At 38.4% G+C, this 15,788-nt stretch overlaps 1 protein-coding gene across 13 annotated transcripts in view; it reads right to left on the bottom strand.

Annotated features, from left to right (window-relative positions):
• Nucleotides 1-15,788, bottom strand: part of Fam160a1 (family with sequence similarity 160 member A1) — a 337,219-nt gene that overhangs the window by 139,298 nt on the left and 182,133 nt on the right. For 10 of the 13 annotated variants that reach the window (XM_023723673.1, XM_023723674.1, XM_023723675.1 and 7 more), the window contains one exon: nt 2,476-2,695. The exons of 1 other annotated variant lie outside the window; for it this stretch is intronic. In XM_023723673.1, coding sequence (XP_023579441.1) covers nt 2,476-2,580 — 105 coding nt within the window. In that variant the 5' untranslated portion in view covers nt 2,581-2,695. Of the gene's footprint in view, nt 1-2,475; nt 2,696-15,544; nt 15,551-15,788 lie in introns of all 13 variants that reach the window. 2 more of the 13 variants (XM_023723680.1, XM_023723682.1) reach the window with 2 other exon arrangements.

Here is a 15,788-nt window from a genome sequence, read left to right as displayed (position 1 = left end):
ATGGCTTTTGTCTAGGTGACCCCCAAAGCCTCACACAATCATAACTGGCATTTTTCAGAGGGGGCAGGATCTACAGTGAGTGTGTGATGCTGGGATTACAAATGTGAGGCAGGGATTGATTCATGGTGCACACCAAGATTAAGAGTATCCCGCTCTGGTTGTAAATGTTACCCATCTTTAGGGCGAGTAGCCTAGAACGAATACAAGGGACAAGAGAGAGCTTTTGCTTCACTTGATGGGTTGTGTCTGCCATGAACTGCTTCTCTTCTGTGATGCCCCCTGCCATGCCACCCTGCCTTGGAGCCAGCTGACTATGGACTAAAAACCACTGCATTCCATGAGCTGAAATAAACCTCTGCTCCTTTCACTTTGGGTATCAAGGATTTTATCTCAGCAATGAGAAATGTAACTAAGACAGGCCCCTTCCTAACAACAGAAAACATGTGATGACTACACAATACTCTCTCTGAAAAAGGTGTTCTTATAATCAACACAAATTTTTCTCCTTGAAAATGAGGGTGCTAGGTATCAACTCCATGCTTCAAATGATCTGAAGTATCTGAAAGTGCTGAAATCATGGATATGGAAATGAATAATACGACGCTGGGACACTGCTTATGCTCCATCAATATGCAGGAATACTGACTTGTACCTGGATTAGGACATTCTGAAGCACTCCAGCAGCTGTGGCAAAAGCTTGCCAGCAACAGAATTTGCCAGGACAGATGATCTGTGTTGTCTTTTTTTTTTTTTTTTTTTTTTAGGACAAGATCTTGCTATGTATTTCAAGCTGGCCTTGCATTCACTACGAGGATAGCCTCAAGCTCAGGGTGATTCTCCTGCCTCTGCCAAGTCTTGAGAGCTGAGATTACAGAAACACGGTACCACATCTGGTGTCATGTTTTAAGGGTGGTACAGAATACCAACTAAATCACATTACAATCACACCAGAAGGAATGACTATAATTAAAGTATCATATATAAACAAATAAGCAAAATAGGACCCTCAAGCAAACATTATGTATTAGAATGGTATAGCTCATCATTAGATGGAATGCTCTCAAGCTGACTATACATTCCTGATTAAAATTGCTGATAAAAAATAAATTCATAAACATATGCACTATTATTATACAGTATTATATATACACTATAATCACAAAATAGAACATTTTAATAAGCAAAGATAGAAGCAAGCCTTCCCATAACCAAAAGGCACTAGGCACATCCCTTCCAGTTCACTACCTTACTTTCAGGCCTTTGCTTCTAGATGCTTAAAGGGCAAAGCTAAAGATAATTACTCTAATTACCTGGAAAAACTCCTGAATTACTTTATTCACTTTACTAAAGCAGATGTGCATAGCAAATCCATTACGATTCTAACAGTAAAAAATCAGAGAATGGGAAGTGCACAAAAAATCCTGGAAGCTTTAAACCGGACAGTGACAAGCAGCTATAGAGTGAGAACAACCCAGAGGCGCAATTGGTTTTGTTCCTTTGTGATCTAAACCACATCCCCTATAATTGCTGTGATTTACAGGCTCAGTGCTTTAACCCATGTGTTGCTTCCAGCTACAGGAAGGAACTGGGTAGTCATTAAAAAACCTGTCACATAAATAGTCACTTACCAGCTCACCTGGGGAATGTAATGTGGGACAAGTAGTAAAGAATGGTAATTTTGTTTATTTTACTACCTGCACACTCCCTGAGGAATGGGGCAGGCTGGTACATTTTCTGAACATTCAACCCTTAATTATCCAGACTAGCAGATCAGAGAAGAGGAACAGAGAAGTCAAAATGAATAACCAAAAAAGTTTGCAATAAGCTTTGAAATGAAGAAGATAAGTGTTCGAGTACAGCCAAGCATTTTCTTTCCTTAAATTGCAGAGATTGTCAGCCCAAAAATGGCAGAACACTGAGGTCAGACACACATGCCCCGGTGTCAGAGTATGTGCTGGCTTGGTAATTCACTAGTTGTAGAACCTCAAGCAAGTTACTTAATGTCTTTAATTTCCCATTTCTCCATCTGTAAGATGAGGACATTAATACTATCATTTAGATTGTGGAGATTAAATGATATAAAACACGTGAGCACTCAATATAGTACTTGATAAATGCTTAATAAATATATAGTATTTTAGTGTTATTAGAGCTTAAGAACTAGGTGAAAATCAGCAGAAAATAATGGAAAGAATGCAATTATGGTCAAGTACATTGCAGAATGATGTAAAAGTCACTTTAAAGGACAACTATTCTCCTAAAAATACCTAAAGGACATGCGTGTTCCATAATTTCATTTGTGAAGCCACAATTTCTCACCAGATACCTATTATAGAAAACCACAGCAAAAAATATTGCTTTTCTGCTTATTGGCAAGAGTTCCCTACCAAAGGTTCTTGAAAGCCAGTTGTTCCACATGAGAGAGACCCCTGGGGCTACTGAGACCAGTGGAGCCACAGTGCAGTCATACTTTACCTGTGCCCAGTGGTTTTTAAATACAATCATGCATGTTTCTGGGTCAACTCCCTGCAGGCTCACAGCCTGCTGGAGTTTGCTTTCTGTCGAAACCGATGACATCATAAACTTTCAAAGCTTCTAAGTCATATTTAATTTTCATGAAAAGGTGGTAAGCAGTGACTAACTTTCAAGTATCAGAAATAGGTCTTCTTCACTCTTCATGATCACTTTCCAAAATCTGTAATGACAATAATAAAAAGTATATCTGATTATGTTTGTATATTACATAATACTAGGTTTAAGTAAAAAAAAAAAGCCATCTTCAAAGTATATCACAGAAAAATAACTAAGATGTAACTATACTCAATCTAAAAGCTTTCCTATTCTCTCTCACCTTGTGTTGTTCGACTCCCCCCGCCACAAGCCTCATGTGGTTATAGGTGGGGCTTTTCCAGGATGGCTGGATCTAGGGAGCACGACACTGGGCTTGCGGGTGTACCACCCTGGATAAGTGCTATCTATCCCTTGGATGAGTAACCTGGAGGGCAGACAAGTGATAGATAGAGGACTTGCTGCTGTTGTTGCTCCTGCCTCTGCCACAGCTTGCTACTTGCTGTTTTCTTCCAGCCTTGTTACTCTTCTGTGATAACCCTCTGCCATGCCACCCTGCCTTGGAGCCAGTCAGTTATGGATTGAAACCTCTATACACTGAGTCAAATAAACCTTTCCTCCTTTAACTTTGAATATTTTTTTTATGTATTTTAGTACAGAGTCTACAGTCTCACTATGTAGATTGGACTCATAGTGATTTTTCTGTTTTCAGCCTCCCAAGTGCTGGGATTACAGGCATGTGCCACCACGCCCAGTCTCAATTGCTGTCTCAGCACCCCTGGAGTGGGGGGCTGGCACTGCATTCCAGGGATCAAACCCTAGCTGCTGTGCTCTGCCTAAGCAGGTGCTTTAGTCCACTGAGCTATTTGGCTGGCACCTGCTTTACTTTTTTTTTAAATTTTATTTATTTATTGGGGGGCAGCTCAGCCCACCTGGGGGCGGGTCTGGCTGGCATGTGGTGCTGGGGGATTGAACCGCAGTCCCTGTGCTTTGCCAAGCTTGTTTTAAGTAGGTGCTTTAGACCACTGAGCCATCTCACCAGCCCCCACCTGCTTTATTTTTTTTAAGAGTATCTCCCTATTTTCACTGTTTTCCTTTTTTAAAATTAATTTGATTGAGAAACAAATAGCAATGAGGCAGTTTCAAAACCAATTAGTAGGACAGTTTCAATAATTAATACATTGCATATTGTTGTCTTCATATTGGTAATTCATAGTACAAGATGCAGGCATGATATCCTGTCCAAACACTATTAGTTCAAATCTTTCTTCTCATTGAATTAAGAGAAAGTAGCTATAAATCTATCCTAACTATTTTGTATATACAGATACAAAATGGTCCTTCATTTGTATCCCTTTTGTTTAGTTTTGTCAGAGATGAGTATTTCATTGCCATTTAAATATTGTAGGTGCATGAATTCAGAAAAATAATCCAATATAGTCCTGTAGTCCATAATAGTAGTGGGTTATCCATAGGACTGGCAGTGTCAGAAGTTGTTGACTTGAGCCCTTTACAGCTCAGCATATTAATATGGCTTTACTTTTTATATCTTGTCTTTATACTTTTCTGCTGGATGGTTAAGACTAAGGTAAAGCAAGACCTATATAACAAGAAATGTAACTTTTGTACCTGACAAGGTCAGTCAAATCCCCTCAGGATTTATCCTGAGATCCTGTACCTCAGATTGTAGAACCTTTGTCAGCGTCAGCCATGTGGATGAGTCACGGCCATTGCTTGACCAATCTGCTCTCTGTGAAAGCCTGAGAGAATGTTTTCTCTCCATGTGACTCTCCTTAGGCACACTCTACATCGTCGATCACTTTCCTCTGTGGCCCCATAATCTCCTTGAGCAGAAAATTTGGGACATCACTGAGTTACAGGATGTTACAGTACAGGTTATCTTATACCCTGAGTCCTCGCTGACCTTGAATGGCTAGCCGGCCCCTGCTTTAACTTTGGGTGTTGAGTATTTTGTCTCAGCAATAAGAGTAACCAAGACACCTTGCTACTCAAATTATAAAATAATGATGCATGAAAAAATAAATAATTGTATTTCTTCTCTCCATTACTACCAACCATAAACCCCTATATAATTACTCTAAGTCACTTAAGAGTAATCTCCATACTCAATGAAAAATCTATGATACTATTGTTTGTGGAGCTTAAAAACATCCTGTAACATCCTGTAACTCAATGATGTCCCAAATTTTCTGCTCAAGGAGATAATGGGGCCACAGAGGAAAGTGATCGATGATGTAGAGTGTGCCTAAGGAGAGTCACCTGGAGAGAAAAACATTCTCTCATGCTTTCACAGAGAGCAGACTGGTCAAGCAATGGCCGTGACTCATCCACATGGCTGACACTGACAGAGGATCTAAAAACTGCAGTACAGGGTTTCAGGTTAAATCCTGAGGGGATTTCACTGACCTTGTCGGGTACAAAAATTACATTTCTTATTATATAGGTCTTGCTTTACCTTGGTCTTAACCATCCAGCAGGAAGGTATAAAGATGAAGTATAAAAAGTAAAGCCATATTAATATGGCTTTACTTACTTAGCAGGATAACCAGGAGTTAATACTGATAGGAATAAATGGTTTAATGAAACCTAGGAGAGTTACAACAATATCCAGAATCTTGGGACAAAAATGGTTAAATTTTTAAAATTAATCACCACCATAATGAAATTGAAAGTATGCTCAGTAATTTTGTGGCTCTAAATTAGGTGAACATTTCTAGCTTTTCTGAAAAATAATAGAATTCCAAGTAACCCCGACAAACCAGAAACAGAAACTATCCTCCAAAAACAAGAGTACTTATTAGGTATGAGTACAAGGCAGTGCACTTACCAATGGAAAATGAATTGTGTAGCTAAAATATGATGAAATCCTGACTAAAACAGAGCCACACAGGAGAGAAGAGACGTAGGTCACAGACAGACTGTACACTGACTATGACCAGCTATGTGATACCCTCTGACAAAAGCAGGAAGACAAGGGTGTTACCTCACCAGTCTGGTCAACCTCCAAGAGAACTGGATCGAGTCCAGATTATTATTTTAGTCTACAGACTGGAGAGAGTTTAGAAAAAGCAAACAGAAACAGGGTATGATTCAAGTTAGACATACACATTAAATTATTGGTGGAAAGTAGGATTAAACACTGGAAAATAAGGAATGTTCACAAGTACTTGTAGGAAGAAGAATCTTCAAAATAAATGAACTTTTGAAATTCTTTTAAGACAGAAGCTTGCAAAAAATGGTAATTCTGAGGGGAAAAAAAACATTTTTAAGGAAAATGGGAGAGGATTAAGGTAGACAGAAAGGAAGGCCTGTCAGAAGAGCCAACAAATCCCCTACTGATAGGTTATGGCCCCTAGTATGAATTGCAGAATTATTATGGTTGTCATCTAATATGGCTGAAGCCCTTAAAACAACAGTTTATCTTCCCAGATATCACCTCCCCCCTTCTTTCCCAATTCAGCCCAGGGTGCAATTTCCTTTCACCTTTCCCACCACCTCAGGGAAGACCCCAATCAGCTCCTCAGGTATATCTAAACATCCCCTTCAAACTCCACACCTGGCAAAAGGCCATACTAGCCTCATTCTCTCTTTGTTCCAATCCAAAGAATTCCTTATCTTCCCCAGATTCTCTCTGTGTCCAAGACAATAAAGCCCCTTTCCCTTTTTCTTTCTGCCTGCTTCTCTGCTGTGAATCTCTTGGAAGCATAATATACTTAAGAAAAATAGCTCACATATATCTTCATTAATTGAATTTTATTTTCCAAACTGGTAAAATCTAAAACCTACATATCCCAATATTACAAAAGACATTTGTTTTCAACAGACATTGTCAACCACAATCATGACTCTTTTCCACTAGGAGGCATGTTTTATTGGGTCCATCTGGTGCTTTAAAACTCAGAAAGTCAAGATACAATATGGAGCAAAGTAAACCACAAATAACAGGAAACAGGGACTTAGATCTTTTAAAAAAGGAAAAGTGACCAAGAAATGAGGGGACAGGGAAGGAGAAGAGGAAAAGGAAATAAATAAATAAAATATGAATTCCCCAAGAGGAATGTAATCAGTACTGCATATACTGCAAATGTACTAATAAAAACAAAACAAGAAAAGCCAGGAGTGGGCAGGCATGCACAGAGGGTACACACTCTGCGTGCCTCGGTCTCCATCCACCCCTCCGAGGTCACTGCCAGCACTGTACCCCACAGAAGTCCAGTGCTAATCAGCATTTAAGTGCATAGCCCTTTTTTAACTAGTCAGAGAGAAGACAGGATTTTTAATCAACTTCCTCATTGTCTTCAATACTATACTTACACAAAAATGTCAATGCTTTTATTCATGCTAGTAATGATAATAAGGAAAATCAAAATGCTTTTGTTTATCCCAAAGGTTGAAGGACTCAGACTTTTTGAGATTCCTTCCTGTTCCAGAATTCTAAGACTGTTGTTTAGATGCCAGCTGCCTCTAAATCAGGAGAAAAAGGTTGCCTTCTAACATCCTCCCTTCTCAAAGACAACTTGCATGCAGTCTTCTCAGAGATGCAGGAATGCAGCTCAGACAGAATAAACAGCTTAGCCAGTGTCATGGGCTTACAAACTCCTTTTGTTGAAAGTCTCTGGATTCCCATTCCAATGCAATTGATTACCTCAAGGATTCAGTTATCTTTTCTAGGAAAAATACAAATTGCAGTTCATGAGGTTTATGCTTATCTAATCACATTTTTCAGATACATACGTGGAAAATTAAAATGTGTCATGAACACAGAAACTACAGCATACAGAAAATTTGGGAGAGACAATTAGAATGATGTAAGTAAATAAGGTAAGTTTGGAGAGGAAAAGAACACAACAGAAGATCCTACCAATGAAAGGACTGCCTAACACACTCGGACACCAAAAAGTCAGGTATTTCCTTTTTTTTTTTAAGTCAGGTATTTTCATTCCTCTCCTCTATTCCTACATTAGAGTATTAAATGTTATTATAGCATGTCCCCAGGGCAGTATAATACTAAAAGAGATAGTTCTATATTCCTAGCTTAAGAAATGAATCAGGGTATTTCCTTCAGCACCCACATTATCTATATGTTGCATTTTCTTGTTACCAGTCTTTATTTTTCCTGCACTCTTGTAACCATGCCAAGCATTTTATTGGATTCTCAGATCATAGCTAAAAAATAAAAGTGAAGAGGACAAATCTAGGCAAAAGGCTAGCAGTGAGCTTGGTATGGTACTGTGGGCCTGTAATCCCAGCACTTGGGAGGCTGAGCCCAGGATGGGCTATGAGCGCAGTTCAAAGTCACTCTGGACTAGAGAAAGACAACATCTAACAAAAAATAAAAATAAAGAAAACAAGCTGGAAGACAGTAAAGGAGGCTGTGGTAACTAGACTATGTGACAGCCCCGAGAGTGGCACTATAGGACACCTCCCTCTATCTGCCCTCTGCAGTCAAGCCACCACTCCTGCTATATATATCCAGCCTGCTTATCTCTTAACTCTGCACATGTCCAGTAAGTCAAATGTCATGTCAGACACTGAATCACACAGATTGACAGTGGTATCTGTATGGACCACTAGACCTTAAGAAATGACATTTTTCTTTCTTTAAACAAAACAGCAACACCAAAAAATATCCAAAGGATTCTGTCTTCAACAGTACTCACACATGGTATTGTGCAGCAGTTGTTTTCTGGTTGGAGGAGAAGAGGCAGGGAAGAAATGGTCTATCGAAATACTTGTGTAACAGTCTGATGTCTCCACATGAATTCACTATTTGCAAAGACAGAACTGTCTATTATTTCCAGAGACATTATTGACTGGATGTATTTTTATTTCTTCTTCTCCTTCTCCTTCTATATATTTGGTTGATACAGGGTCTCACTATGCAGCTTGGATTCACTGTTTTTCAGCCTCCCCAGCGCTGGGATTACAAGCATGCAGTACTCTGCTGGAACTCTGTGGCTGGCTCAGCCCACCCTGGGGGCGAGGCTGACACAGCATATGGTACCGGGAATTGAACCATGGTCCATGCACTTGCCTAAGCAAGTGCTTTAGACCGATGAGTTATCTCACTGTCCATGCATTTTTATTTCATTAACATTATATGCAGAAATATTTTCTTTCCATCAATAAGGAAAGTTCTATTAAATACTATTAGATACAGGAATGATTGGCATAAGAATCATATGTATTTTTATTTGCCCTTTTTTGAGGTGACGTGTGTGTATGTGTCTTTCATTTGGTTGTAAAGAATAAACTTCACAGAATTATAAAAGTTCATATGCTACTCTAAATCATATCTCTTTCCAATATAAAAATTTTGACTTCTTTCCCAGTCTAATTTTAGACTCTTTTGAAAACTATACCACTTAACAAAGCTATAAATGTATCAAAGTTCTTTATTCCTGAACTACTATTATGAACTAGATTTTTTTTTAAATATTTATTTATTTATTTTGTGTGTATGGCCAGCTCAGCCCACCAGGGGGCGGGGCTGGTGGACATGTGGTGCTGGGGGATTGAACCGCGGTCCCTGTGCTTTGCTTAGCCTAGCTTGTTCCAAGTAGGTGCTTTAGACCACTGAGCCATCTCACCAGCCCCATGAACTAGATTTTGATATGCCCCATAGTACTAGCAAAATGATATTAAATTATAAACATTCTGATGTTTACTTACATAGAATCACATACTATGCTTTTGGGTATTTTTAGCTATACAGTATCCTGTAATAATAAATTATTTTTAAAATTTTAAACATTTAAGGAAAACATTTGAACTTTCTAAGGAAAAACAGCCAACAGGACTCTTTTTCTTTCCCTTTGGTGATACTAGGGACTGAACCCAGGGCCTTCACACTTTTCCAAGTCTCTAGCCCATTTTTATTTTTTATTTAGAGGCAGTCTCACTGAATTGCTAAATTACCCAAAGAGGGCTCAAACTTACAATCCTCTTGCTTCAGCCTCCAAAAATGCTGAGATTGCATGTGTGCACCAGTACACCTGGTTCCAAAGGAAGACATTATTAAGGAAAACCTAATTATATCTGTAGGCTTACTGGGAAGAAATCAATGAATATGGAGGATGTGGAGGGAGAGTTGGGGCCCTGGTAAACACTTTGCCACTGACTGAGTTGGGCCTTGCCTTCCCAAGCCTTAAGAATTTGAAAATGCTGTACCAGAAAAAGTAAAGTTTATGATAAAGCCAAAGGAGAAGACAGAGGCTGAGGATACAGCTCAGTGGCACAGCACCTACCTGGCAAGCACATGGTCCTGACTTCAATTTGGTGCCAAAAAAAAAAAAAAAAAGAAGAAGAAGAGTGAGGTCAAGAATATAGGTAAGAGCTATGGGTATAGCTCAGGGGTAGAGTGCTTGTTTGGCATGAGCAAAGCCCTGAGTTTGGGTCCCAGTTTTGGAGGGTGGGGTGGGGGTAAGTAGGAAAATCCTAGAAATGAAGACAAGCAAAGATAAGTCTTTTTGCCAGGGAATTACAAAGTCAGAAGCAGTACCTGGAACCTGATGAAAAGACAGCATGGCATCCCTTCGCACTTTTTCTTTGTTGTCCCTCTGTATAGTTCTCTTGGTGGTTTGCAGAGATGGATGGAGAATTTAGGCAGATTTAAAGAAGAGATCCAAGGATAAGGGCTAACACTTTTAGCTCAGTTCTCTAAGCCATGAAATCTAAAAGTCCCAATTTGGGAACTTGAACTCTGAGCTAGGAGGCAGGACCCAGAGCTCTGGTTCTAGTTCTACTTCTAAGAAGCTATGAGATTTTAAGCAAAAACTGGGGCTGTTCATTGAGAATCCACTTAAGTAAGTAGTTCAAGTTAAATTATTATTTCTTAGGTCACTTCCAGCTCTAGTCATTATTTTATGTACTTTATTGCAACTGTTACACTAATTGAGGAGGGATAATCAGATGATCATTAAAGGATAATGGCCTTTATACAAAAACTAAGAATTGTACTTGTAATGGAATTCTATCTATATTCTTTTTACTGTTAAACTCATTTTCCTTAAGGAAGCTACAGCACAGAAATCAACCACTCAAATATATTTCTAAGTACACCTCAGTTTCTTTGTTTCCTTCTTTTCCCTTTCTGAGCAATTTTCACTACAGAAATGCACTGTTTTAAAATATACATTGGAGTTTCCTGAATTGGCCACTACTAAATACATAAAAAATCTATTACTGTAAGTGTACTTATGTACAACTCCACCTAAGAATGAACTCTTCCAATACTGTCAACACCTGAAAAGAGATGACCCCATGCCCTCAATTATAACTAATAGCAAAGGATGGGATTCATTTTGAGTCAAACTACCTCAGAAAAATTCTTCTCGGCACCAATATAACCTTATTAAACTTAAATCCTCCCTGTGCGCTAATCCTCTGGCCCAGTTTCCTTTTCAGTTTCTGTCATAGCTCACACAGTAATAGCTGGCTGGTTAAATAAAGCAAGTATCTGATCGACCTTGATTCTCTGGATCTGGTCCCACACCTCCCTCTGCTTTGGTTTGGCTCTGACCCTCTCATTGTTCAACATACACCATTTTGGTAAAGCAATGTCTTTTTTTGTTCTTTTCTTTTTTCTTTTCTAAACAGTCCAAACAGTTACATAACAGAGAAAACCACAAGATACAAGACACAACAGAGAGGACACAGAGTTCTCTCAATATACACATTTCCAAGGGTTTCAAGTTTTCACAAATGCATGCTTCAAAAACAGTAACAAGATTACAGAACACTGTTAGTAATCCCACCATGTTTTATACCATACTTCTATAAGAAAATCTGGGGCCAGGGAAATAGCTCAGTAGAATAAGCGCTTGCCTGTCAAGTGCAGGGTCCCAAGTTCAATCCCCGGTACCACACACACAAAAAAAGAAAATCTGCCAACCAGGTCACATCCAAGTTCCATACAACTAAATGATAAGCAGAAGAAACAGAGAAAGAAAAACAGAAATTAATATTCAAATTCCTTTAATTGAGAAATACTTTTGCATTTCATTTTTAATGATATTTAAGAAACTAGTTATATCAATTGCTCTGCTTCAAAAAGCTTAAAAACTACTTCAAAGGGCCTTCATGATAAAATCATTTAGTCCCCAAACACTAATAGCCAGTTCCAATTCAAAAGGTATTCTGAAGAGATAGTTATGATTTTTGTGACTTCTATATCAAAAATTCTGTTACAAACACAGAAGTAAGCTGCCCAACCATGTTTACAACTTTTTTAAAAAGTCCTTCTTAGCATAGTGATATGGGATGGCAGCCAGGATATACATGGAACAGCAAGTGCAGTACGCCGCCATTTGTGGAATGAACTACTCCACATGCCTGTAAATGCACAGACAATCTCTACAAAGACACTCAGGAACTCAAACGTGGTTACCTGGGCAAAGGGACACAAGGTGGCCAGCAGATGAGGAGGAAGACTTACTTTTCACTGCATATTCTTTTTTACTTTTTAAATTTTGCACCATGCTTATGTACTTAGCAAAAGACAATTTTTAATTGAATAAAATCAAAGCAAAAGAGCATTCCACACAACAACAAAAAGTCCTAAGGTCCAACTTAAGTATAGCAATCCCATTATCTGGGAAGTCTCTTTTTAGGCTCAGTAGGAAAGTGAAGGGCCTGCACAGTGAGTACAGCCTGCAGTATGTAACTGCAACTCAGCACTGCTTGCGGACTGACTCAATCAGAATGACCACAAGATACCTGAGCAATATTTAATTCCTGACCTACAAGGAAAGGCCAATTAGAATTGCCCCTTGGTGTACCTAGGGGACTGGTTCCATAGCCTGTGCAGACACCAAAAATCCCCACATGCTCAAGTCCTATCTTCCTGTTCACTTCAGGTCATTTCTAGGTCATTAATACTCACTACAATGTGAATGCTATGTAAATACTGGTTATACTGTATTGTTTAGGCCTAAAGACAAGAAAAAAGTCTGCACATGTTCAGTAGAGATCCAACATTTTTTTCTTGAATATTTTTTTTCCCACACTCTGTTGAATCTGTGGATGTGGAGCCAATAGATACACAAGGCTGGCTGTACATCTGTAGTTAGACAAGTTGCTAAATCCCAATGGAATAAATGTGAAATGACATGCTAAAAAAAAGTGAAGAATTGAGAAGATTTTTTTTTTTTTTTTTTGTGGAACCGGGGACTGAACTCGGGCCCTTGCGCTTGCCAGAGAAGCATTTACTCCACTGAGCCATCTCCCCAACCCCAAGAATGGTAGTCTTATCTTTAAGAAGTATTGCTTCTGTTATTTTAATAATTTTTATTAAATTAATATTATGCAATTTACCTTCAGCCTATGAAGTTTACAATTCTGAGAAATTATAAAGTTAGTGTTTTGCTAAATTTTGAGTTAGATGACATCCATAGTTTTCCAATTATGGCGTAAGGGAGCCTGATATCCTCCATTACCATTTCTGGTGGTCATCGAAAGTTCTTAATTTTTTTTTGAAGACCTCTTTTTAAGAAAAAGTAAAATCAGTCAAAGCAAAGGTAGCTCATTAAATAACTTTTTTCATATGTAAAAAACAGCTGCTTGCACTGCAATTTACTGTACTTACACCTGAGTAGCTTCACCACTATTCATAGCTCCCTTAATTTGACTTTTCTTATAGAATTATTTATACAGTATAAACTTGTATAAAATTTACTCTTTCATATTAAGATTTTCTCTGAAAACCAAAGATTATGCACATATAACATACTTCTTAAATTTTTCCCTTTTAAAAATACTCTACTTGTTAACAGCAGTACTGGCTGGTTTGAAGCCTTCATTTTGCCACAGGCATCATTTTGGTGGAACTGTGAAACAAAATTTGGCAAGAGAGTGGATACCCCTGAACAGAGTATGCTGGACCTCCACCTGGAAGTACTACTCAGCAGCTCTGCCTTTTCCAGGGTCCTATAGTAGAAAAACCCTGTGTAACTTGCTATCACAACAGTGAGAGACTTTGATTTCTGCATGGGGATCTGGGATTTGGGTTTCCCTCCCTGACTGTCCAAGAAATAACAGTAAAAGCAGAAATAATCTACACTAAAAGTAATAGCTCTGTCATGGAAGGGAGGGCTTATTGAGTGGATAGCAGTCACCACAGACCAGCAATCCAACTTTCAAAGAGGCTGCTCTTGTGCAGAGGAAGACTTCAGTCAGTAAGTCTCCAGAAGCAACTAAGAACATCACAATCCTTTTTTTTTTTTTTTTGCGGAACCGGGGATTGAACTCAGACCCTTGCACTTGCCAGGCAAGTGTTTATTCTACTGAGCCATCTCCCTGGCCCCAAAGGGCAGAAGGATTTTTTTTTTTTTTTTGCCTCAGGATGCCTTCAGGGAGGTCTGGTTTGGCTTAAGGAATTAAACCATAGCATCCCGAGCCTCACTGCTTTGTATAAACAGGCACTTAAACAACTGAGCTAATGGGCAGGCCCCTGAACATCACAATCCTACATTTAGTTTCCATTCACCTACACTTGCCTCTGGAATGACTGGTGTAGCCTTGAATAATCAGTTGCAAGCTCTCTGCAGTTCTTTAGAACTCTTCAGTACATTAACGTGTGTGTCACTATCCTTTGCACAGAGGAAGGAGAAAAGGAAAACAAGAGCAAGGAGAAAAAAATGAAAGACAACGTTATAAATTAAGGTTTGTTTCACATAAAATTTGTATTTGGCGCTATTCCTCCCTACCATTGGTGCTTAAGAGAGAAATGAGCAAGAAACAGACAAAAATTCCTCCTTCCCGCTGCGGAGTATCCTGTACTTTATGGTCAGCTAACTTCAAAATGAAAGGAGCTATGAAGATGTGGAATCAGAAGAGAAATCTGAGTCCTTCCCTTTTTCTTTTTCAAAAATAATTTTAGATGCTATAACATTAACACATTATATTTAAAATAATCCAACTCTACTCTATGCTTGAGGGAATTATCAAAAATTGATTCCTTGATCCTATACTGTTAAAGAAGGAAGCATTTACCTACAGACTAGGTTCTAACATCAGCATACAAGGTAAAGCATGACAATACTCCAAATTACTACTGAAGATTCCTCAGCAAAACATTTGCTGGAAACCAGCATACTTCTCACTAAGTGGAACAGTGAACAATCCAACAAAGCGGAAGGGATTTGGACCAGGTTGTACAAAAACAATGTGTGTCTCCACATACAAGAATTGCTTTTAGGTACTCACTCTTGTGAAAGGCAAGTAAAAAGTGGGCCCAAACAAGGAATTTTAGGTCTGCAATTTCTCAAGAATAAACTCAAGATGACCTGAACCTTGTAAATCGTTGTCCTACCCCTTTCTTTCTCTCTCCTTCTGAATCTCGGATTGGGAGGGTGAGGGTACTGGGTTTCAAGGATGTATGCAATGGGTGGAAAGACTACACAATGCTAAAGCAGTCTGCAGAATAACTGCCCTGATAGAGCTGCACAACACTGATGACATACCAAAATTTGCACAAAGTTCCAAGAAAATTATATTTCCTTCTTCCATATGAAAGAAATCTAACACAGGTAAGCCATCCAAGACACAACTCAAGTAAAATTAAGACAGACCTTTTCAGTAAGTAAACACATCTCTGCTTCTACAATATTTTAAGTTATACCCATAAATATAGTATATAAACACTGCCAATTAGAAATTCAGTAATAAACACCATACTCCGTAGGAATATTTTTCAAAAGTAAGGGAAAGGATAATGATGGGAAAGAAACCAAATAAATGTAAGCATGTGGGTTTCAGGAACACCTGATCATATCAATATTTATCTAAAAACTAATGGGAAATTAGTAACAATAACTTTCAGCTCATTTCTGAATTCTTTCTGTGAGACATCCAAAAAGAATTATTTAAAATCTGCCCATGTTTGCTTCTGAGGAATTTTTTAAAATGTTTACCATAATTAAAGGATCCTTAAAATACAGGATTATTTACTTAGCACCAGAGACTATTTCACATACTCACAGATTGTTTGCTAAGAAAATAAAACGATTCTCTCCAAAAAGCTCCCACAACCTTTTCTATTCTGTGTTCTGAGAACTTAAGCCATGAAAGAAAAAGGTAAAAGGATAATTGTAGTCCTAGAATTAACTATTTCACAAGATTATATCACAATAACATCTTTAGTCTAACATAATCAGTATTCTATATTTATTGTCTGCACAAAACCATAATTACTCGTTGAT

This window comes from Octodon degus, unplaced genomic scaffold (assembly GCF_000260255.1).
Source record: "Octodon degus isolate 3935 unplaced genomic scaffold, OctDeg1.0 scaffold00101, whole genome shotgun sequence".
Classification (NCBI taxonomy): Eukaryota; Metazoa; Chordata; class Mammalia; order Rodentia; family Octodontidae; genus Octodon; species Octodon degus.
The sequence above is the reverse complement of the archived record's forward strand: the minus strand, read 5'-3'. Positions and strand labels throughout refer to the sequence as shown.